General features: G+C 42.2%; 1 protein-coding gene across 12 annotated transcripts in view; it reads left to right on the top strand.

Annotated features, from left to right (window-relative positions):
• Positions 1 to 244: 244 nt before the first annotated feature.
• The window catches only part of NRP1 (neuropilin 1), a 157,973-nt gene continuing 134,955 nt past the window's right edge, over positions 245 to 23,262 (top strand). For 4 of the 12 annotated variants that reach the window (XM_063607324.1, XM_003814789.6, XM_063607322.1 and 1 more), the window contains exons 1-2: positions 659 to 1,612; positions 5,045 to 5,219. In XM_063607324.1, the coding sequence (XP_063463394.1) occupies positions 1,540 to 1,612; positions 5,045 to 5,219 (248 nt within the window). In that variant the 5' untranslated portion in view covers positions 659 to 1,539. Of the gene's footprint in view, positions 1,613 to 5,044; positions 5,220 to 23,262 lie in introns of all 12 variants that reach the window. The other 8 variants (XM_063607320.1, XM_063607318.1, XM_063607316.1 and 5 more) reach the window with 4 other exon arrangements.

Genomic DNA, 23,262 nt, shown 5'->3' with positions numbered 1-23,262 from the left:
GGCCGGCGTGCACGTTGCCTGTGGCCGGGAGCGGACACTGAGAGGGCGCAGCGAAGAGCACCCCTCCCCCGCCACTCTTTCCCTCCCTCGGGATGCACAGAGAAACGGGGGCCGCCCGACCCCTGATTTCCACACCCCTCCCTAGCACCTGGGCTCCCAGACAAGGTTGGGCGGGGTCGGGCGGCGATTGCCCCCCTGCTTGGAAGGCACAGCACCTCCCACCATCCGGTGTTCCCTCTGCCCCAGAGGAACGGGCACCAAATCTCGGGAAACAATGAAGCCTCCGCAGCGCGCAGAGGGCACCCGGGAGCGATCGGCACCCAGCCGCGCGCCCCGATGCGGGCCAGGGAGGCCGCGTGGGGCTGCAGCCCGGCCTCGCCCGCCCAGGTGGTCTGTTTCGCTTCACACCACAGCGACACTGCTGCCCCTCGCCCGGCTTCGCGGTGCGGCTCCCACTCCAGCCCGGCTTTCCCCTCCTCGCCCTCCAGCTCTGGGCAGGGGCGTCCAGGGGTGCCCCGCTGCTCCCCGCCACAGGTCTCAGGATGGCGCGATGAGGAGTGGCAGGGGGTGACCCTGCGTTCCTCGCCGCCGAGGGCGCGGGCCCCGGGATTTGAAGTTGCGAGAAGCAGCCGCCACCTCCCGGGCGCTCCGCACTGCGCGGCGGCGGGATCTGCGCCTACAGGAGCTGCCCAGCTCTCCCTCTAGGGGTGCAGAGCGAGCACGCGTGGTGGGCTGGCCAGACCCCGCGGCTGGCACTGACCTCCGCGCCCCTTCCTCCGACGCCCGCACCCACGCTCCCGGGGCGCAGACTCCCAGCGCCTTCCTTCCCGCGGAGATCCCTGCAGGGTCTCTGGAAAAGACAGACAGACGGACGGGGAGAGCACTCGGAGGGAAAGTTGTTCCTCCCAGTCTCCTGTCAGGCAATTACAGGCGAGCCCAAGCGGGGAGAGGGGCGGGAGGAAGCGAGGGAAGGGCTCCGGAGTGGGGGGAGGCCGCAGGAGGGGAGGCGGGGGTGCAGTTGGTGAAACTCCTCTGTCTCCCGCTCATCTTTTCATTGCTCGTTCCTCTCCTTCCCGCAGACACCCGGACCTCTCCCTGGGCGCCAGCTCCGCGGCTCCAACGGGTCCAGAAACAAGCCGGATTTTTTTTTTTTTTTCTTCCTGGAAATTGGCTTTGGTGTGTGTTGCCCTACCTCCCTCCTCCCCCTCCCACCCACAGCCCCCCCGCCCCGGCCTTTTTTTTTTTTTTTTTTTGAGACATGGCCCGGGCAGTGGCTCCTGGAAGAGGAACAAGTGTGGGAAAAGGGAGAGGAAGCCGGAGCTAAATGACAGGATGCAGGCGACTTGAGACACAAAAAGAGAAGCGTTCCTCTCGGATCCAGGCATTGCCTCGCTGCTTTCTTTTCTCCAAGACGGGCTGAGGATTGTACAGCTCTAGGCGGAGTTGGGGCTCTTCGGATCGCTTAGATTCCCCTCTTTGCTGCATTTCCCCCCACGTCCTCGTTCTCCCGCGTCTGCCTGCGGACCCGGAGAAGGGAGAATGGAGAGTGGGCTGCCGCTCCTCTGCGCCGTGCTCGCCCTCGTCCTCGCCCCGGCCGGCGCTTTTCGCAACGGTAAGTGACAGGCAGAGGCGCGGGTGACAGCGGCGCCCCGGCTCCCAGCTGCCCGCCCCAGACCGGGGCTCAGGCGGGGCTTCCCGGGATCAGCCGGGAACAACTGACTCCCGGGCGAAGGAAACTTTTATCTGGGAGGAGAGAAGAAGAAATGAGATCAGGCGGTTTAGAGCAGGAGGATTTCAGGTCTTTGGGCTCCCTCCTGACGTTGATCGTTGGGCTGTGGGGCTTTTCCTTACCTCTGTTACAAGACAGAGCTGCCTACCTTCCCAGATCAGCTTGCCAATTATCTTAATAATGTTTCCTCCCAAAGGCAATTAGAAGAGATTCCCTTTCAAAAATCTGATGGCTGTTGAAAGTTAATGAACACTTTACCAGGAGATCTTACTTCCTGGTTCCTTTGCTGCGCCCCTAAGCCGTTCCCTCTGGTGGGTGACGGCCAGAGATATCGGTTTGTGGGTTGATGAAACTCCCTCCCCCGCCTTTGTACACCTTCCGTAATCTGTCTGGAGTATGACTGAAAGTTACATAGTATCAATACAGGAATCTGACATATACAGTGTAAGGCACCAGGATATCTGAAAATCCCTAAGCTAGTTGCAGCTTCCACTTAGCTTTTAAAACCACTCACTGTTAAGTAAATGAAAAACTATACTGGGGTCTAAACAGTACCATGTAACCTAAATAATGTGTTTTAAAATGGGATCTGGTTGTAGGCATGTTTGAGTTCACACTGTAAAGTAAGTGCAGGCAAGGGTATGCAATTATCTTTACAGTAAGTCGTCAGCAATTGTTATTAACTAATGATCAAATATTTACTTTTGTCTGGCTTAGATTTCAATCACAGTAATTAGAAGAAAAGAACATCCACTACTTACTGTGGTATATTGTTTTAATAAGAGACCGCAAGTGGAGGGCCTCATACCAACAGGAATTTAAATCACATCTTTATGATGGAAGTTAATCTCTCTAATATGCTTTTTCAAGGTTTTGTGATTTTAGCAATGGATTTCCCTCAGCAGCTACCAAGCAGTATTCTTAAGAGATGCTTAAAGAAAACACATGCAAAAAAAAATTATGAACATGGAGTTCAACTTATTAATGAGCCCAAGTTGATGGCGTTTTTCTATAATCTGGCAGGAAAGCAAGACACAAAAAATTATGAATGTAGAATTCAATTTATTAATGAACCTGAGCTGGTAGCATCTTTCTATACTCTGGCAGGGAATGAAATAGCATTCTCGTCCAACTGAAAGAGCTCAAATGGTTGGACTAGAAATTATAGTAACCCTGTCCTCCACAACTCTTGAGACTAAATCCATAGTGGGGGTGTTCACAAGATAGATTTGAAGCTCAATGCAAAGAGCTATCAGACTTTAGGTTGTGAACTACACAAATATATATGCAGTACACACACACACACACACACACACACACTTCTTAGTTTTCTTAGCAGAAATCTGGGGAATGCTGAAAATCTGGCTTTAGTTGGTGAGCTTTACCAGCAAAAGCCATGTCGCTATGCTTGAAGTGACCAGAGCCAGAAAATGCCTCTGTAACTCAGCAGACCTCTCAAAGCCATGTCCACCTCCTCTGAGTAACCAGTGTCTGCTAAATTAATTCATTAACCTTATTTAGGACTAATGGTCCAGAGTCATTAGAAACTGCTCTTTCTTAATCAACTGCTAGAGAGATTGAACAGAGCCAGGGAGTCTAGCAGTCCACATTATCTTATTACACTGTCACTTTCTCAGAAGTCACAGATTAAAGAGCTCTGGTGTGGTACCAAGGCCACCTAAATGTCTTCTGAAGTGACTCTGTCGAGTGACTAGAACCAGTGCTGTTTTATTTCACTCCTGTAACAGATGCCAGACACTACCATGATGTTTGTCCAGAGCTAGAGGAAACTTAATGAGACGAGGTCACTTTCCAAGTTTTCTGCACATTCAAAATAATGCAAGAGTCTCAGCAGAATCACATAACAGAGTCCAACATGATCGTTAGCTGAGATTTTGAACTCCAGTTGCAACATCATTTCTTCCTGGCAAAGCTTACACTTTTACAAGCCAGTGCAAAGGAAACCAGCATAAGACTACCCCCAGTCTAAGGAACAAAGTCAGAAGCACCTAGCGATTGAGAAAAACAATATAACTTATATTGTCTTCTTTTTTTAATTTATGGGAAATGATTTCTGTAATGCATGTAGCTTTATGCATTTTTGATGTGCACTTCATCTTTCATTTCCATTTGACCTGGTTTTCCTGTAATAAAATTCTGTAGATTTATAAATTCATGCTGAGAGCAAAGAATGCCATTCTCTTTCCACAGGGAATCTATTAGATGCAGTGTTAAAATCTACTTCTACCATTACTGAAAATTTGTGATTGATAGGCTTATATATTTCACTGTTTTCATACCGTTTCTCTTATATAGTTTATGCACCGAATTTTTATTGCTCAAAATTAAGCATCAATAAATGTGGCAGCATTTCAGGCTGAGGTGCTCCAGTATGAAATCCATCATAAAATGTGACAATGAGAATCTATGCTGAACAATATAGGCAGCCCAGAGACTGGTTTACTTGGTTTATTTGGCTTCACTTGAGCATTTTTGAAATGAAGGCTCAAAACTACTTAGCTCACCTTTCCCAGAATGTGAGAATGTGGGTTACCATATGTGATACCCAGACCTGTGTGGTGGGTTATTTTTCACCCAACATTTAGGTAATTAGAATTAATGCCATGTGGCTATTTACTTTTCCTTCTGCCCCGTTGCTTTGATCTGATCTCCAAGCTTGAACAACTTTACTTGGAGAAGTAAAGCAGAATTATTTCTGCTTCACCAAATATACTTTGTTCTCTGTTGATTTGGATCTCAAGAGCAGAGATAACTCAAAATCACTTAGATTTATGGGCAGATAAAACAACAACAACAAAAGGTTTGGCTTTAAGCCAATCAAAGACAATCCCCACTGATCAATGACATAGACCAGGCTTATCATCAAAAAACAACACAAGGGGTCGAACAGCATCTTTCAGTCACTTTCCACTTAGAACTTGCTACTTAATGTGATTACACTTCTTGGGGGATAATTAAGTCTAGCAGAAGCTCCCAGGGGACCATGTTAACATCAATTGAGGGGATTTAATGTTTTTAATGCTAGAAGACTTTTCCTTAGGAAGAAACTTCGGGGCTGGGGGGAAGAGTCCTCTCAGATCTCAGTTGGCTTTCTGCCTGAGTCAACCTTCCTGAGATCAAAGAGTGTTTTTTCCTGGAGTGTTGCACTCAGAGCCACACGAAGGACTTACGGGGACCTTTTAGAGTTCCCCTTAAAAAGTTAAGGAATGTTTAATAACCAGTAATTTACATATAAAGCTACATTACCTAACAGGTTGTCAGGAAAGATCTGCTAAAATCTTACTTTCATTGCAGATAAATGTGGCGATACTATAAAAATTGAAAGCCCCGGGTACCTTACATCTCCTGGTTATCCTCATTCTTATCACCCAAGTGAAAAATGCGAATGGCTGATTCAGGCTCCGGACCCATACCAGAGAATTATGATCAACTTCAACCCTCACTTCGATTTGGAGGACAGAGACTGCAAGTAAGTGGGAATGTTTTTGAACAGGGCACCACAGCACCATCTAGTGGTCACGCCTGTCTACGGGGGGGAAGTCAGTGTGTACAATGTAGATTATAAATGGATCCAGGAGAGATTCCAATCTCAGCCAGATTATATGTCAATGGTATGGAAATTGAAGTACGTTAAGTGATTTCTGAGTTCCCCAAACCAGGAAGATTATAGTTAAATGTGTAATCTCTTATACTCCTTCCTGTTAGCACTTTTGGTTTGGGAACTCTTGTTAAGAAATGTATACAGTATGTATGTTTCTTTTTTCTTTCTTTTTTTTTTTTTCCTGGAGAGGGGAAGAACTAGAAACTCAAAAATCTCACTTGTATTTTTACGAAATACAGTGGATCACTAATATACATCGCATCCACAGATAGTGTGATTGGAGATCTCACTATTTGAGATATATTGAACTGTGGCACATCTTATGATTTAAGAACTGCATTCATCTTACTAAGTTTGACATGGAAAAAGCAAATTGAATAAAATAAGGCCTACAGGATAAGCCAGATGAGGGGTTTTGTAAATGGTGGATTACTGATTAAAATACTTTTATGGAAAATGCTAGAAAATAATTGTTAAGACGTGATGAATACAATGGGAACTCAAATACACATCAGTGTTTCATCCACCTGCTTAGTCTTGCTATCTCTTTCTATTGTTAAGTTTCTAAACATCAACTTATGCCCAATTTCGTTATTATGAAGACATTCTCACTATAGAGACAGTCGAAATTATATTTCCTCACTTTATGTGAAAGAACTGGTATGTGAATATTGCTTTCCACAGTATCGAAAGTATGTTTTTACCTTGCACGTAGCAGTCCACTCAGATACATGTTTGCTCGTCTCTCTTAACACCCAACAGACCCCCTGTCTCTGTCTTGTCCACGTTATCCCATTCTGACCCACTGAAAGTGGTGTAGTCTCCAGAGACTTGAACCTGAATATCCATCTTTTAAGTTTGTACATATATAAATAGTTTTATCAAAGAAAAATAATCGATTTAAATCTCAATTCTAAAGTGTTTCTCAGGGACTGAGAGGTTTTCACAAGTTTTAAAGTGGGTCAGTTTGGTGTAACCGTATATGATATCTATAGACTACTGCTACCGCTGGACCTAAATATTATTTTGCAAGTATATTCATTGTTAAAGACAGTCTATTTGAACACACATTTCTTTTGGGAAAGAACAGAGTAATATCAAAATCTTCCTACCTGTAGGAAGTGCTCGACAACCTGTTGAGTTGGTTTAGTAAACTAGCTTTTCATGGTCAGAGAGATGAGGTCATTTGGTTCATTCAACATTTTGGTATCTAGAGAATTAGCATAAATCCACAGGCTGATGATCAGTTTCCAAATAATCAGTGTATACTACAGTGCAACAAAATTACACCAATTCCAATTTATCTTTGCTTTGTGATTCAGAAGTGCCTCAGGGCATTATATTGACTTTTTAATTGTGTATGGAAGTTACCATTAATAGTGTTCCAGTGACTGCTTGGAAACAAAGAGTTCATTGTATTGATTTATTTATTTTTGCTAATATTCTTTATGGTGGTTTTTACAGTGTCAATCACCTAGACAATCTGGAGACTTGTTTTCTTTTATATTTGATTTACTTCATTAGTAGTAGTAGTAGTTATTAGTATTTGCTTTTTGACCATGTTTAAACTGCTATAGGAGAAACTCTGGTAAAACATACTCAAGTAATAACATTATTCCAAAAAATAAAGTGCTGTTAGAATTCAATAAACTGACGTTTACTAATTTCTAATCTGGAAATCATGACCATCAATACTTGTAATATAATACTTAAAGAATTCAGAATAATCACTAGTTATTGGCAGTGGTGTGGTGGTAAATGTTTAACAGCTGGCTCTTTGGAGAAGACGAGTCAAGTCCTGATTTGTATGTAGCACATGCCAATTTCTGTGGTGTAAATACTCTCATCATAGCCAATTTCAAACTACCCATGTGATGTCACTGTGCCCAGACTAGCAAAGAAATGTGCACAGTTGGTTCTTATGAGCTGGTGGGCGCCAGATCCAGCACACAACTGGAGTAGAAATTTAAGAAGGGAAGCCAGTTGAATCACTTAATATATGTAAAGGGCTTACAATTCTATTTGCACATATATTTCTTCTGGGAAAGAACAGAGTAATATAAAAATCTTCCTACCTGTAGAAAGCGCTCAACAACCTGTTGAGTTGGTGTAGTAAACTAGCTTTTCATGGTCGGGGAAATAAGGTCATCTGGTTCATTCAACATTTTGGTGCCTAGAGAATTAGCATAAATCCATAGGCTGATGATCAGTTTCCAAATAATCAGCGTAGACTAATTATTACAACAGCATCTCACAGTATTACAATAGTGCCTAGCTTACAATGGTGTCTAGCTCACAGTAAACCTTAAATAATGATTTGTCATATCATGGTGTCAGGTGGGGTATAATGGGATTAAAGGAGCACCTTTTTGGTTAGTTTTCTTTTTAAAAAGTACATTAAAAGATGATTGTAATTCACAGAAAATGACAGTTTTAGTGATATCAGCAAAGTATTTGAGAAACTGACATGGCCAAGAAGATGTTACATAACAATCTTAATAATGGTGACTTTGTTTGTTTTTTTAATGCTACAGAGTAAGGTGATTTCTTAATTGTCCCAACTGAGGCTTTGCTCTCTGTGAAGGTGCCATCTCCTGGCCAAAGTTGAAAGGCTGTTATATTTAGCCTGATGAAGTCAATGGAGATTAGATCCATGGAAAATATCTTCCTGCTGTGTTTTGAAGTGTTGCATTGTGATCTTTTTATCAATGAGAAACTCCAGAAAGACATAGGAAGACCAGCATAAGGCATTCCTTTCACTATCTTTCTAAGCTGATTCATATGAATGACTAGTGCTCAGTGTTGAAGGGTGCATTTGAGAGTTTACAAATGTGGCAAAATACTTACCTCCTTTTGTGAAGGCTTTCAGAAGAATCCACAGATTTAAATTTTACAGGGGATTGGAATGCCCTAGGGGAAAAAAAAAAGCTGGGAACACCAGAAATTATTTGAAGAACAAATTCATAGACTTCAAAGTTTAGATTAGATTCCTACAAACATAGTTTTGTTATTAGGGTTTTTTTGTACTTTATATCAGGCTATTTACAAAAGTGGATTAGAGGTGGCACAAAACTAGGCACAGTTAAAACCACATTCTGAAAGCTTGTGAGCTTTTAGTTATCACTCTTGTTAAGAACAAACTATTCATCTTATTTAAGACATTTAATATTTTTCCTTGTTCCAGCTTCATTATATGTCTGTTGGCAGTAAAAAACATTTGCCATGCTGACGTCATAGGGTTACTAGTAGGATCACTTGATCCTATCACTATCCTATCACTTTCTTATCACTAGTAGTAGATAGGAAGCAGATAGGAAATAGATAGTAGATAGTAGTAGATAGGAAAGCCCTTTTAAAAGGTAAAAGTGACCCTCAAAATGTTATCATTATTATGATATCTTTAACAAGTTGGTGATTTTTAGAACATTTGGAAATATGAAACTAAACATACGTCAAACTAAATCTATTGACCCAGTAATGAGATGATTTGCACATGATACACCCTGCATTTTCTCTTGAAATGGTTAGTATTTGTATTGTCAACTTTCACCCTGAGAAAGCTTAAGAAATCGATGCCTTAGCACATTTGCTTATTGTGAAACATCTTTGAAACCCAAGTAAACAGTTTTCTTTTGTAGAGTATAGGGATGGTTAAGTCATTAGACCAGCTACATAGTCCTGGTAGAAAAAAAATTTTTTTATTTAGATTTTTATTGTTTTATGTATAATTAGGTAAAAAACATCATTTCATAATCTTAACAATACAGTATACAGTCACAACTTCTCATGTGAATAGCACCAAGACTGACCCAGTTCATGAGTTAATTCTGGACCATACTTTGCAAAATGGTTAAGTTTTTGCAGTGGCGTGGCTGTCAAAGGTGGATATTTCGTTAGGAAAATTAAATGTGTAAGTTGTGCCTCCATAGTTTTAACATGCAACATTCTGTGTCTATGCCAGCACTGAATGAGGTTCCATTACAAATAAGCATCAGAACCATAATACTATAACCCCTTAATTCTTTTATTGAACAAGATGTGGTGTAAATCAGTCGATCAACAGACCAGTGGAGCATCTGTCTGCAGGGCTAACACAGAACTAGGATTTCCAGCTAGATATATGCATGATTTTATTATTAGATTGAGAGGATTCTAGAGAATGCTCTGACCGAAGAAGGTGTTGAGGAAGAGGAAGGAATGTTGATTTCTTTTTTGCCAGCAAAATCCTGCACACTTGTGAAGTGTCAAAACATAATTAAAAATAGAAAAGAAATAAAGAAGTGACCAGTGGAGAGTTTTCGGAAACACATGTTCATTGCACATTGAAAATGGTTTTCAGTATGTACATTGAACTAGTTAGATCTTACTCCACTAAAGTTTTCTGCAGTGGTAAGGCAGACATCTTGAATCTCATAAAAGTTTATATCTGTATAATAAACAAGAATGTCATTGATACGGTAGTTAGAATTTATGAAACTTCTCCAGTTTCCCAGCAATGCACACAATCAGCATGATAATTTATAATGGTTTGTGACAAATACTGCTGAGCAAAGAGGTGTGTGGTTACATTCAGATCAGATGTCACCATCCAGGGAGCAATAAAAATTTCACAGACATTGGGTTAAAAACATTAAGGAAATGAATGCAAAGCTCTAACAAAAGTCTAAAAAGGTGGTAGCATTGGGGGACTCAAACCCAGTAGTGCTTTTCCTACTGACAAGAAGAAAATCTTACTTACCGACTTCAGTCTGATTTGACAGTGCTGTGTCATATCATGGCACAGTTGCTTTTTTCATCTATGATTTAGATTTGTAATCTCTCCTATGTGTAACCAACAATAGGCATGTTTTTCCTAACTCAGTGCATTCAAAGGAAGATCGCATACTTGTAACTTCGTAAGAAGTTTAATCATAGTGAAATTATAAGCAAATAGAGATGATATTCGTTTCAGAATTTTGTTGGGATAATTCACATATTGTTTCTTTAATGCTACTTTTTAAATTACCTAAATTATTAAAAACTTTGAAACAGTGCTAATGTCCTTTATTTTCAGAGAATATAAACTTATGGAATGAAAAATAATCTGCCCTTGGTTTCTCAAATCTGATTATTCCCGCACATTTACATTTATTCCTGCACATTTACACTTATTGGCATTTTTTGGAGTGTAAGTTCCATTTTCTGTTTTCCTGAGTAATATGAGTAATATTTTCTGTTTTAATCTTTCTTTATTATTACTAGCATGGATTGTTTAGGATTAATTTGGATTTTTAAAAAATGTTACATTAAAATACTATTTATCTTAATCACTGAGTTTTTGGCTTTTTGTATCCAAGGGAAGTACCTCACTCTAGTCTTGTATTTTAGAGCATCACTTAGACTAAAACAAAATCCTTGTTTTATGGGAAACTGAGTTTTTTAAGCCAAAATACATCTCTATTTTCCATATGAAATAGAGAAGAATATATACCTTTAGTAAAGTATAATATATATTTAGAAAAATACACAACCCAAGTATAAGATTTGATAAAATTTTGCAAGGTGGATACATCCACAAAACCAATCTAGAGGCCAACATTTCCAGCTTCCTAGAAGCCCTCTGATGTCTGTTTTAGTCACCAACCTTTGCCCTCAAGGGCAACTGCTGTCCTAACTTCTGTGACTTCATTTTTATACATTTCAAAATCAGGTAAAACTCAACTAGAGTCTTAGAAGTCTGTATGTACAGGCCAGGCACGGTGGCTCACTCCCAAACATTGGGAGCCAGAGGCAGGCATCACTTGAAGTCAGGAGTTCAACTGAAACCAGCCTGGCCAACATGGTGAAACCCCATCTCTACTAAAAATACAAAAATTAGCCAGGCAAGGTGGTGCACGCCTGTAGTCCCAGCTACTCGGGAGGCTGAGGCAAGAGAATGGCTTGAACCTGGGAAGCGGAGGTTGCAGTGAGCCAAGATCCGCACCATTGCACTCCAGCCTGGGCAACAGGAGCAAAACTCCGTCTCAAAAAAAAGAAGCCTGTGGGTACTATCCTTGAACATAGACAGTGAAAGTCTTTGGAGTGGATATAGAAAAAATAGGTACTATTTCTAATCAAAAAGCAGAATCCTACTGATGCATTTTCTAATTTTTTTCAGTGGCTACTGATGGAAATATCTTGTCTTTGTTTCAAAGTTTTCAATCTGGAGCCTGCTTTATTATGCAGATTTTATGTGCAAGCAAATTCAGAAACATTCTCCTTTGCCGTATTTTTCTTCATCTTTTTATTTCTGGTTTTGATCTCTGGTGACTTCTCAATGTGAGAGGCACCACCGCTAAGCTCAATTCAATTAAAAAACTATTGGTGGAAGAATGAACCCTCCTCAGAAGAACTGCTGGCCAAAGTTGTTACTACCACTTGCAGCATCCTTGGTTATTACTCAGGCAGATAATTATCTGCTTTCTTCCTTTTGATTTTTTTCCCCATTAGCACCAAATTTAATTTGAACAGAGCCTCGTGTGTTTAATAAAATTAATTTTCTTTTTTATTCCTTAGTATAAGCAATCACATTTGATCATAATGAATTTTGAGTATTACGAGGTTGTTTTGTGTTAGGCATTTCTGTAATTTAAAGGAAGCAACTTTTGCGAGCTAAAGGAGAAGGTTGGTTGAAATCTTATCAGACTGAATCAACATGTGCATGGCATTTCCAACGAGATTTCACTTTAGGGAGCAGGCACTTAACTGATCCAAGTGAGACATATGCCTTCAGCCGGCATGCATATTCTCAGCTCCTTTCTTTCCAGCATAAAACTTGATACTTGCATGCCTGCTGACATGGCTCCGCAGAAGCGCACACACAAACACATATGTGTGTGTAAAGGAAGCTAAAAAATAAACGTAACTAATTGCAGTGGTAGTATTCATCTAGACTGATCATTAAGCCTAAAGAACAACAAGAAACAAAAATTCGTTTGGATCAGGTTCCAAATGCCTCTTGCCTGGGTGTTTGTCATCCATCCTGATCGTAAGAGTCAGTGGCTTGGCAGTTCGTTGCACCTTGAGAGGAGGGTTCTCCTGCTCTTCTCTGGCTGATTGGCCTGTATCTGGTATCTAGGGCAGTTAGTAGTGACTTATGGTTAAAACAATTCACAGATAGCTTAGGAGGTGAAGCACATTCATTCAGAGCTCTACTAAGTTCTGCAGAAGAGCAGAGGAAGAAAAAACAAACAAACAATATTTTGGCTTCCGTCTACTCAATTCCTTTATAGAGTTCAAGTTCATGGAGAACTTTTGCCTTATAACATGGTCTTCCTCCTCATCAAGCCCAGGTCTTTATTGCTAGATCTTCTTTGGTCAACATGTTGTTTTTTTCTTCTTTAACTTAAATAATCATAGAGTGTTTGGGAAGGAATAATTATGACTGGTTTCTTTTTGAAAAACATATTTATTTATTTATTTAAAACATAGAAGGATAGGGGGGCTTCTCACTATGTTGCCCAGGCTGGTCTCGAACTCCTGAGGTAAGCCATTCTCTGTCTCAGCTTCCCAAAGTAATGAGATTACAGGCGTGAGCCACCATATGGGTCCAACCTATGCCGGGCTCTTGCTGTTGAGTCTTCAATATGTGCCCACTGTGGGGATGAGCACTCACTTTTCTCTCATCCTCATTTGACAGCTGAGATCCCTGAACCTGGGAAAAGTCATATGAACAGAACCGAAATAAACAGTTGCTGCGTCACAAATCTTTCTGTCTTTGTGATCAAAGTCACACATGGATGTGCCTTTTGAATGAGGAAATTCTCATGAAACTTTACCAGCTTATTTTTTCTTCAAGCAACTCTTTTATTAACAAGTTCTCAAGAAAGTTTAAGTATAAACCAACTAATTCTGAGGAAGGACTTAATTTTTGAACTTTAAGTTCAGATTAAATAAGCACTTGTGAAAACTGTGCATAGAAACTTTCAACCAATTGGTGGTTTTCCACTCAATTGAAACTTGGCCAGAGTAGTGGCTCAGGTCTGTAATCCCAGCACTTTGGGAGACGGAGGTGAGAGGATTGCTTGAGGCCAGGAGTTCAAGGCTAGCCAGAGCAACATAGCAAGACCCTCTCTCTACAAAAAATAAAAAATTAGTGAACTGTGGTGGCGCACACCTGTAATCCCAGTGCTTTTGGGGGCCAAGGCAGGAGGATCGCTTAGGCCAGGAGTTTGGAGTTTGAGGTGACAGTGAACTATAATCTTGCCACTGCACTCCAGCTTCGGCAATAGAGCAAGACTCTATCCTTCAATTTAAAAAAAAACAAATAAATAAATAAAAACTTGCCTTAACTTAGGAATGGAAATCCTGGGGAGTAAATATCTAAATTCTAGTGCTTTTTGTTGATAGAGTTTAAAAGCACAAAGTGCATATAAATACAATGTTTATTTAAAGCCTGACAACCAGGCCACACATGGGTTTGATCTGTTCAATTGGTAAAAGGGCATATTAGATACCACTGTGTCCAGTGCTTGTTCTCAGGCCCAGAGGTAAGAAGGCCACATTCCCTTCCAAGCGCTGGTCATCTACTTAATCTCAGGTAAATAGCAGGGAAGTGTTCTTCTCCCACAGCGCCCTCATTCATACAGTTTCGATCCTTGCATTTGCCACGGTGGCTCTGTAAGGGTTAAAGGGAGACTGTTTGCTCAGGCACTGGGTTCCTAGGAGAAATGGAAGAGTTTTCTGAGAAGAAACAGATGCTCCAGTGTATTTCGTTTTATCTGGGTGGATACTTTGTACAAGCAGCCAGCCAGGTTGGAGGTGATGGCCTGCTGCTTCTATGATAGACTGCCATGTCACGGAGAGAGCTTCCAGTTCCGGGCTGAAAGAGGATGCTAACCGTCTCTCAATTCAAGTTCTCATATTTCTCCAGAATAGCCGAAGATAGCAAAGGCCAGTCAATATAGTCACGATTCCAAGTCCTTGTCTGACTCTCTTAACTGTTGGACGCTACCAGCAGGGCAGCTACTATGCAAGATACAAGCAACCCAGGAAGTGGCATGGAAAGAATTAAGACGGGGTCAAAATCATAATCTTACATAGATCACTTCAAAATATTTAAAGGCATACATTCTTACATTTAAAGAAAAAAGGAACACACTCTTGACTTAAAGATTAAAAAACAGACACAAGTCTCTACAAACCTGGAGGAGCTAAGGCTGACTTGGTCTGATAAGAGATTAGGCTGTTTTAGATGTGGTAACCCCTGGCTAACTAAGATCACTGTTTTATCTTTTAAAAAAAATCTCAGTTCATAGTTGTCTGTCCTTTTTATTCTCCAATAAAGTGAAAAAGTCGGCATTTGTTTGTTAACACATTTGGTCACAGAAAAGATGGTAAAAATAAAATAAAATGTAAATTTCTAGCCAGGCGCGGTGGCTCACCTATAATCCCAGCATTTTGCGAGGCCAAGGCAAGCAGATCAGTGAGGTCAGGAGTTCGAGACCAGCCTGGCCAATACGGTGAAACCCGGTCTCTACTAAAAATGCAAAAATTAGCCAGATGTGGTGGCACGCACCTGTAATCCCAGCTACTCAGAAGGCTGAGGCAGGAGAATCGCTTGAACCCGGGAAGCGGAAATCGCAGTGAGCCAAGATCAGGCCATTGCACTCTAGCCGGGACATCACAGCGAGACTCTGTCTCAAAAATAAATAAATAAAATGTAAATTTCTAGATCAACTCTTTTGGAAAGATGGCAGCCAGTCAAATTGACAAATTCCAGTTAATGTGACAGTCTGACTGCAGCACTCTATTTTGCCTTCCAGCACCCATCTCCGTAGAGTCCTCATTCTAACTGTACAGGTGTTCATCTCCCGTTTGGGTGGCAGACTCCAGCAAGACAAAAACCATGTCTTACTTACATTTCTACCTTTCGCTGTCCCACAGAATGCTTTGCACATGTAAACACTAGTTTAAACAGCTGACACTTGTATTGAACTCAAAATGAGGTATATGAAGAGTTGAGGTGAAAAACCGCAATGTGTCCTTGAGAAGCGTCTGTGACCCACAGTAGGTCATATGGAGAAGAGATCAGCAAAAATTCAGCAAAGAGAGAGTGAAAGGGGCAATTTCAATAACTGCTGAAGTGGGTGGTTTGTCTGGATGACAACCTTTCAGAAAGCACTTAAGACAGCCACTCCCTGGGTGTTGGAGTGGGTGGCTGCATGTCCACATTCAGAGAATCTGGCCACATCCGCTCCTCCTCACTCCCTCTAGCTTAATCAGAGGCACCTGATTTTGAATTTTGGGGCCTCTGGTTCCCAGCAGCACAGTTAAGGGCTACGGATTGTCTGGAGAGAGACTGGGTCCCGGTGCAGGCTTTTTTTTTTTTTTTTAAAGACAGAGTATTGCTCCATCGCCAGGCTGGAGTGCAGTGGCGCAACGTCGGCTCACTGCAACCTCAGCCTCCTGGGTTCCGGCGATTTTCCTGCCTCAGCCTCCCGAGTAGCTGGGACTACAGGCACACGCCACCACGCCCAGCTAATTTTTTGTATTTTAGTAGAGATGGGGTTTCCCCATGTTGGTCAGGCTGGTCTCAAACTTCTGACCTCAGGTGATCCGCCCATCTCGGCCTCCCAAAGTGCTGGGATTACAGGCGTGAGCCACCACGCCCGGCCCCAGAGCAGGCTTTTACGCATGCCCCGCGCGCCCCCTTGTGTCCGGAATTTATTCCTTCCGGTGGGTTCGCGGTCTAGCTGACCAAGAACGGAACTGCGGACTTTCGCAGTGAGAGTTACAGCTCTTAAAGATGGCACCGACCCAGGCCGGGCGCGGTGGCTCAGGCCTGTAATCCCAGCACTTTGGGAGGCGGAGGCAGGTGAATCACGAGGTCAGGAGATCGAGACCATCCTGGCTAACATGGTGAAACCCCGTCTCCACTAAAAATACAAAAAATTAGCCAGGCATGGTGGCTGGCACCTGTAGTCCCAGCTACTTGGGAGGCTGAGCCAGGAGAGTGGCATGAACCCGGGAGGCAGAGCTTGCAATAAGCAGAGATCGTGCCAATGCACTCCAGCCTGGGCAACAGAAGGAGACACTGTCTCAAAAAAAAAAGAAAGAAAGAAAAAAAAAAGATGGCACTGCTGCAAAGAGTGAGCAGCAGCAACATTTATTGTGAGGAGGGAAAGAACAAAGCTTCCACAGCCTGGAAGGGGACCTGAGCAGAGATTAGGGGGCCAGTTTTTATTCCCTTGTTTGTCCCCACCCATGTCCTGTTCATTGGTCCATTTTACAAACCTCTAGCTAGCTACAGAGCGCTGATTGGTGCATTTTTACAGAGCACTGATTGGTGCATTTTACAAACCTCTTGTAGAAAAGGTGTCTAAGTCCTCTGGGCGTGGTGACTCACACCTGTAATCCTAGCACTTTGGGAGGCTGAGGCGCGCGGATCACGAGGTCAGGAGATAAAGACCATCCTGACTAACACAGTGAAACCCCCGTCTCTACTAAAAATACAAAAAAATTAGCCTGGCATGGTGGCGGGCGCCTGTAGTCCCAGCTACTGGGCAGGCTGGGGCAGGAGAATGGTGTGAACCCGGGAAGCAGAGCTTGCAGTGAGCTGATATCATGCCACTGCACTCCAGCCTGGGCGACAGAGCGAGACTCCGTCTCAAAAAAAAAAAAAAAAAAAAAGAAAGAAAAGAAAAGTTCTCTAAGTCCCCACTCGACCCCGGAAGTCCATCCAGTTGGCTTCACCTGTCACCCTCTTCCATGATCAGTTACACTGGGAACAGGCTGCCAAGCCTGACGCTGATGTTTGGAACATATTTCAGCCCTGGCTCTATTAGAGTTCCTTATATTACCAAAGCTGTGCTAGCACCTTCCTCAATGCTATTAGGTTGGCGCAAAAGTTATTGTGGTTTTGGCCACCAAAACCACGATAACTTTTGCGCCAACCTAATACAAAGGGTAGCCCATAATTTTATTTTTCAGTGACGACTGGCACTAAGCTAAGGAAACAGTGAGGGATTTTGTTTGTTTGTGTGTTTACTACTGATTGGAATTGTCGTTTCTTTTTTCCTTAGGAAACAGCTTTGCATTCTTCTTCCCGTTTCTCCCCATGCCAATTTCTTTGCTCGTGTCTGGGGACACTACTGAGTAACTATTAGAATACATAGGTTGAGTCCTTCCAGACATCACCATTTCCCTCTTCAGCTGTTCTAGCAAACTGATGTGTGTGTTAGTTCATTCACGCAAGCTGGGGATTTTGGATTGTCAGGGGATCCTGTTAGCAGCTCCCTGTGAAAAAGAGTTCTGGTGAATTAGGGATGTGCGTTATAATTGCAACTCTGCCATTCATTCTTGTCTGTGAGACAGGAGATGGGTCATATGGGCTGGGTCCCGATATGTGAATGGCTCATTATGGCACCATTAACATCGTGGATTTGACAGTGTTAACCAGTACAGCCCAGGAAGATGTGACAGTGACCAGGTTGCCTACATCAGAGTCTGCCTGAGTAATGCCACCTAGACACAGCTTTAATTCCGAAACAAAAGTGCTTTCCTTCCTCTACCTATCTCAGCAACACAGTGTTGATGAGCTAATGTAGATGGAAGTGTCTTATGAATACAAGAGACACATACATATTTATAAATAATAAGACCTAGGTATTACTATAACAGGAAGTGCATCCGCAGGTTTTGTTCCTTAAATAAGTTCAGACTGTAAACAGTAACGTCTGCATCCTTAGGAGGAGACACTTATAAATATTTCAAAAGCACAAAGGCACTGCACATACACACAACAGAGATAGTATCTATGCTTAGTGTGCATTCAGCCAATAAGAATTTCTGAGTGTTCTAGTAAGTTGACCAGTTAAGTTTGTTATAATGGCAGCCTTCTGAAGATCTAGATGGATGGAGTTTCTGGAAAACCTCATAGAAGATGCTATTTCAGTGTCACGAACTTGATGATAATAGCATCAATGACTTAAAAAAATTATTCTGTCATGTGTGCTTGAGGAATTGTAAATATGTTTAGTGCATTCAGACCATAAGCCAACCCATACATAAATAGCAGTATTGAAGCCAATAGCTTTGTGGTTATTACACAGGGTTGCCAGTCCTTGACAATCCATTCAACAAAATAGTGTCATTATGTTCCTTTCCAAGAAAGAGAAAATGATATGGATTTTGTAGCATAAATCCATAGCGAAAGGCAGCTGGGAAATAAATGTTTTTAAACTGATGGTCCATTCACATCATTTCCCCTCTATTTCTAGTATCCCCTGTCCTTTGACCTTGCCATCTCCTTCCCTCATTTCTGGTTGTGACAGATTTTCCAGTAGTAGGGAGGGGAGTTGGTTCTTAGTGGCAACACCAAAGAGCATGTTTGCAGGAAAGAGCTTGGGATCATGGCGGAGAAGAGGTTACTATTCTAGCTCCTTATCCCCACCTCACCCTCATGAATGGCCTTATGTGATACACATTATATCTGCAACTCTTCAAAAGCACTCTCAACGCTTCTTCATTTCAAATGGCTACAGATGTGGCTGGGAGACCCAATAGAAGGGATTGGCTTTCTTTTTTGTGGGACTGTTATGGGCCTCTATGGGTCAAATGGATTCTGTAGGATCTACCTCTTTGTGAGTAGCAAAATCCTTCTTGGACCTTGTTACCTTGCAAGCAAACATTTCATATATCTCTGTCTCTCACACTCTGTCTCACTCTTTCTCTCTCTCTCTTTCTTATTACTGTCAAGGTATTGAAAGCGGTGACTGCAGTTCAGAATTCCACTTTCTTACTTAGCTGTCTTCAGCATGACAGCATAACTTCAGCATAACATTCCCTCCAGTGGACTGAAAATGTTTGCTCAAATCAAATACTCCAATGGCTCTTCTAATGCTTCAAAACATTGGCAATTTCTTGGCCCTAATTTCTCCAACTTTTGTGCAACCTTATACATAATTGGCAACTCCCCAGTGTTGGGGCCTTCTTCTCTCCTGCATCTCATGGTGCTGTGCCATCTTGGTTTTCTCCCCACTTCTCTGACCTCTTCTCTTTTTTGCCTCTATTTCTCCTCCAACACTGAAATGTAGGCATTGGCCAAGGTTTTGCCTTTGCCCTGAATTTTTCCTCTCTGAATAACCTTTTTGATCTTAGCCACTAGGCTCAGATAATACCTAGCTTCCTGGATCTGACGTGAGCGTTGGCCTCAAACTTACAGATTCTTTCTGGAGGATGTTGACCACCTGGAGAACTGACCATTTCCTAAAATTAAAAACAAAAACAAACTTTGCATCTTCCTATGCAAATGACTTCTCTTCTGCCTTGTCTCGGTTTTACTGATTCCTTCATTTCCTACTTACCCAAATTTGAAACTCTGGAATGTCTCCTGATTCCTATTTGTCCCCCAAATCTAGTCAGTTTAAAGGCCTCTCAATTATCTATCTACGATGTCTCTCCTATCTCTTCTGTTACATTTCTGCAGCTATTTGCCAAATGCAAACACTGTTTAACCTATCCCTGGAGCGATTGCATCAGCCTCCAGAAGAGGTTTTCCTCCTTCTTGCCCTCTGCTCACAAGCATTTAGAGTTCCCCATTTCCTCCCTGCCTTGGTCTGTGCTTCTTGGCTTTCCCTAAGGAAGTAACCATTTTTAACTAGAATAAGTAGGGGAGCCACAGGAGGCCAAATAAGGAGATAAGGCCAGATAAGGCCTTCTCTCTGGCCTTATCCCCTGTGGCTCCCTTATCTATTCTAGCCAAAAATGGTCACTTTCTAGTTCTTGAAGCTCACTCCTCCTTTTCCCAGCCCCATGCCTGTGCATAGGATGTTTCCTTCACAGGTGTGGTGGGGGTAAATGCCCTTTACACACCTGAGACTCCATGTCAAAATGTTACTTATCATCCTAGTTCTACCTGAAATGATGCTTCCTTCATGAAGCCATTTTTGATAACCAGCCACCAAGTAAATGCGGTCTTTCTTTCTCCGTCCTCTGACACTTCTCAGAACCGTTTTTATACTTCATTCATGTTCCTTATGCTATTCTGTATTGTGTTGTAATCATTAATATTATTCCACTATTCTCCCAAGATCATACAGTAGTTACAGAGACTAGTATTGTTTTTCTACTGCTCAGAGCCGAGTTTAGTGTTTTGCATATAGTAGGTGCTGTATTTGCCAAATTGAATTGGCCAATGGACATCCAGTGAGTCTTCTCCAATTGGCCAATGGACAACCAATGAGTCTTCTCCAGTTAGCCAATGGACATCCAATTAGACTTCTCCAGTGTGTTCCTCTAGCACAGGAAGACCAAGTCAGCTCTCTGGACAAAGGCTTAACTTAATCATACTGTAAAATGCTCACTTATTCTTCTCATTTACATGGTAAACCCTTCATTTTCCTGGGTGGTGAGTCAGACTTACATATTCCCCCTAAAAACCTCTATTTCTAAAAGCTTGAATTTTTACATTTGAGTAGCTCTAGCTACATCTCAAAAAATCTGCAGAGATAGTGCTTGGCTGAAAGTTTTTCTTTCTGTCTTACAGTCGTCTCCATAATCTGTTTTGGAGTTGAACACATAAAATGTATTAATGTTGTAGGCATACGTCCTGGTTGCTGAGTGTTTTCTGACATCCCCACAACTCTTGGGACTTTGTGTCACAATTCTGTAAACTTGGTCTATTGTATATTCACATCTGGGCTTAGGTCCAAACCACCTTTACATAAATTAAACACAAATAATTTAGAGCCTGCTTCCGTTCCAGCTGGCAACCCCAGTAAATGCACATGTTAACTTCACAGCAGGCTTGCCAGGGAAGAGGCAGAAAGTGAATTTCTTCGTTAGAGAAGTTAACATGGGATGCATTCCTTGAAGAATGGTGTAAATATGTCAGTCCATACCACCAGAAAAATACCAAGCCTCCTGTCCTAGACAAAGATGCTACTTGGAGGAACTAGCCCAGGCCTGCTTGTTTCTGGAGGGGGCAATGAGAGGATTCCACTGCTGCCTGGGCTCTCCCCTCTCCCTCCATACCAGTGTTTCCTAAGTGTTTCTTAAGGCGTGTGGCACAATGTGTTCATGCCAGCCCAAGAGGAAGAGGCAAAGTAGTAGATGTATGATGACACCTACAACAGGCAAACCCAGCCTCCACAGCTGGTTTTATCTTTCTTACTAGCTCTTCAATGTTACTCTCTTACACTTAGTTTTCCGCAATATTTCCAAATGTTTCTGTTATCTGTCTATTTTAGAAACAAACAGAAAGCACTCCCTCCTTCTCACCTCTCTAGTTTGTCTGCAACCATAGAAAAGAATGATTTACATGACGCTGGACACAGTGGCTCATGCCTGTAATCCCAATACTTTGGGAGACCAAGATGGGAGGATGGCGTGAGGCCAGGAGTTTGAGAACAGCCTGGGCAATACCGTCTCTATAAAAACTTTTAAAAAATTAGCCAAGCATGGTGCCATGCGCCCGTAGTCTTAGTTACTCGGGAGGCTGTGGAGGAAGGATCACGGTAACCCCAGGAGTTCAAGGCTGCAGTGAGCCATGATCACACCACTGCACTCTAGCCTGGGCCACAGTGCAACAGTCTACCTCTGAAAATAGAGAGAGAGAGAGGAGGGAGGGAGGGAGGGAGGAATAGAAAGAAAGAAAGAGAGAGAGAAAGAGAGAGAAAGAAGGAAGGAAGGAAAACGAAAGGAGGGAGGGAGGGAAAGAGAGAAAGGAGGGAGGGAAGGAAGGAAGGAAGGAACTTACGTAATAAGCTAATAAACGTTTGCATTTCCATTTCCATGGGATGAAAGACAAAAGACTGTCTGGGGCAGAGGCAGAAGCTTCTCTTGATTGTGCCCTCAGCTTTGTCTCCTTGGTGCCCGTCCTGTGTGGACCATGTCCGTAGCTCTCTCAAGAAATTTGCTCAGTTAACGGTGCGGTCTTCATGTGTGATGCCCGCAGGTACTCATTGTGATCCTGAGTTCTAGGAATCACTTGAGCTCTAATTAGCTGTGAGCTCAAGTATTGAGACTTTCTGGGCCTTTGTCTCTTCATCTGTGAAATGAGAGGAATGAAGCTCTTCTCTTTAAGCACTTTTGTCTCTAAAGTAACAGGATTCTAATTCTCCAGAAAAAATCTTCCTGCCATAGAGCATATTACAAAGATGTCTTTTTTTTTAACTTTTAATTTTTGGGTATGTAGCAGATGTATACATTACTGGGGTACATGAGATATTTTGATACAGGCCTACAATGTGTAATAATCAGAGATGTCTTTTCTGACAGCTGAGGCTGGTCCTGATCCCTGGGGCTTTCTTTGGTCTTTGCAAGACCCTCCCTACTTTTTGCTTTCTTCTTCCCTAGATCCAAGCTGCTGTTCCAGCCCAGCCCAGACCCTCCTTGACTTTTGCAACACAGCCTTCTCTTCCTTCCTACTCATATTTCACTGAGACACATGTTTTATGTCAGTTTTCAACCCCTAAGTGGTATCAGACGTTTTAGACCTTGTTTTGGCAAAATTTATTCTAAGGAATTGCCTACTTTTTCACCTAGACCTTAGTCTTACCCATGAACAGATGCATTTTATCTAATCAGTTATTTAGAAGAACTGAGAATGTGGTCTTCTGAAATACACACGTATTGTTCTGCTGTTGTTGAATATAACATTCACAGTCAGTAGAAATTCCATACATGAGTGATTGGTTTGGTCTTCAAACTACAGGAGCCGCAAACCAAGTTTGAGGTGTGCATTAAGTACAATTGATAACCTGAGTATTAACCCAAACTCGGATTTGATCACTAACACAAAAGTAGCTTTTACCTGATCTTTTTATTCAACATAGCTCATTAACATTAGCTTGTAAAGAAGAGAAATTACTTTGAAAAAAAAAACACAAAGGAATGACAACAGCGATTTTGTTAATGAATCCCACCTCACTCTTTGTGTCTCAAAGGCAGC

Source organism: Pan paniscus, chromosome 8 (assembly GCF_029289425.2).
Source record: "Pan paniscus chromosome 8, NHGRI_mPanPan1-v2.0_pri, whole genome shotgun sequence".
Classification (NCBI taxonomy): domain Eukaryota; kingdom Metazoa; phylum Chordata; class Mammalia; order Primates; family Hominidae; genus Pan; species Pan paniscus.
The sequence above is the reverse complement of the archived record's forward strand: the minus strand, read 5'-3'. Positions and strand labels throughout refer to the sequence as shown.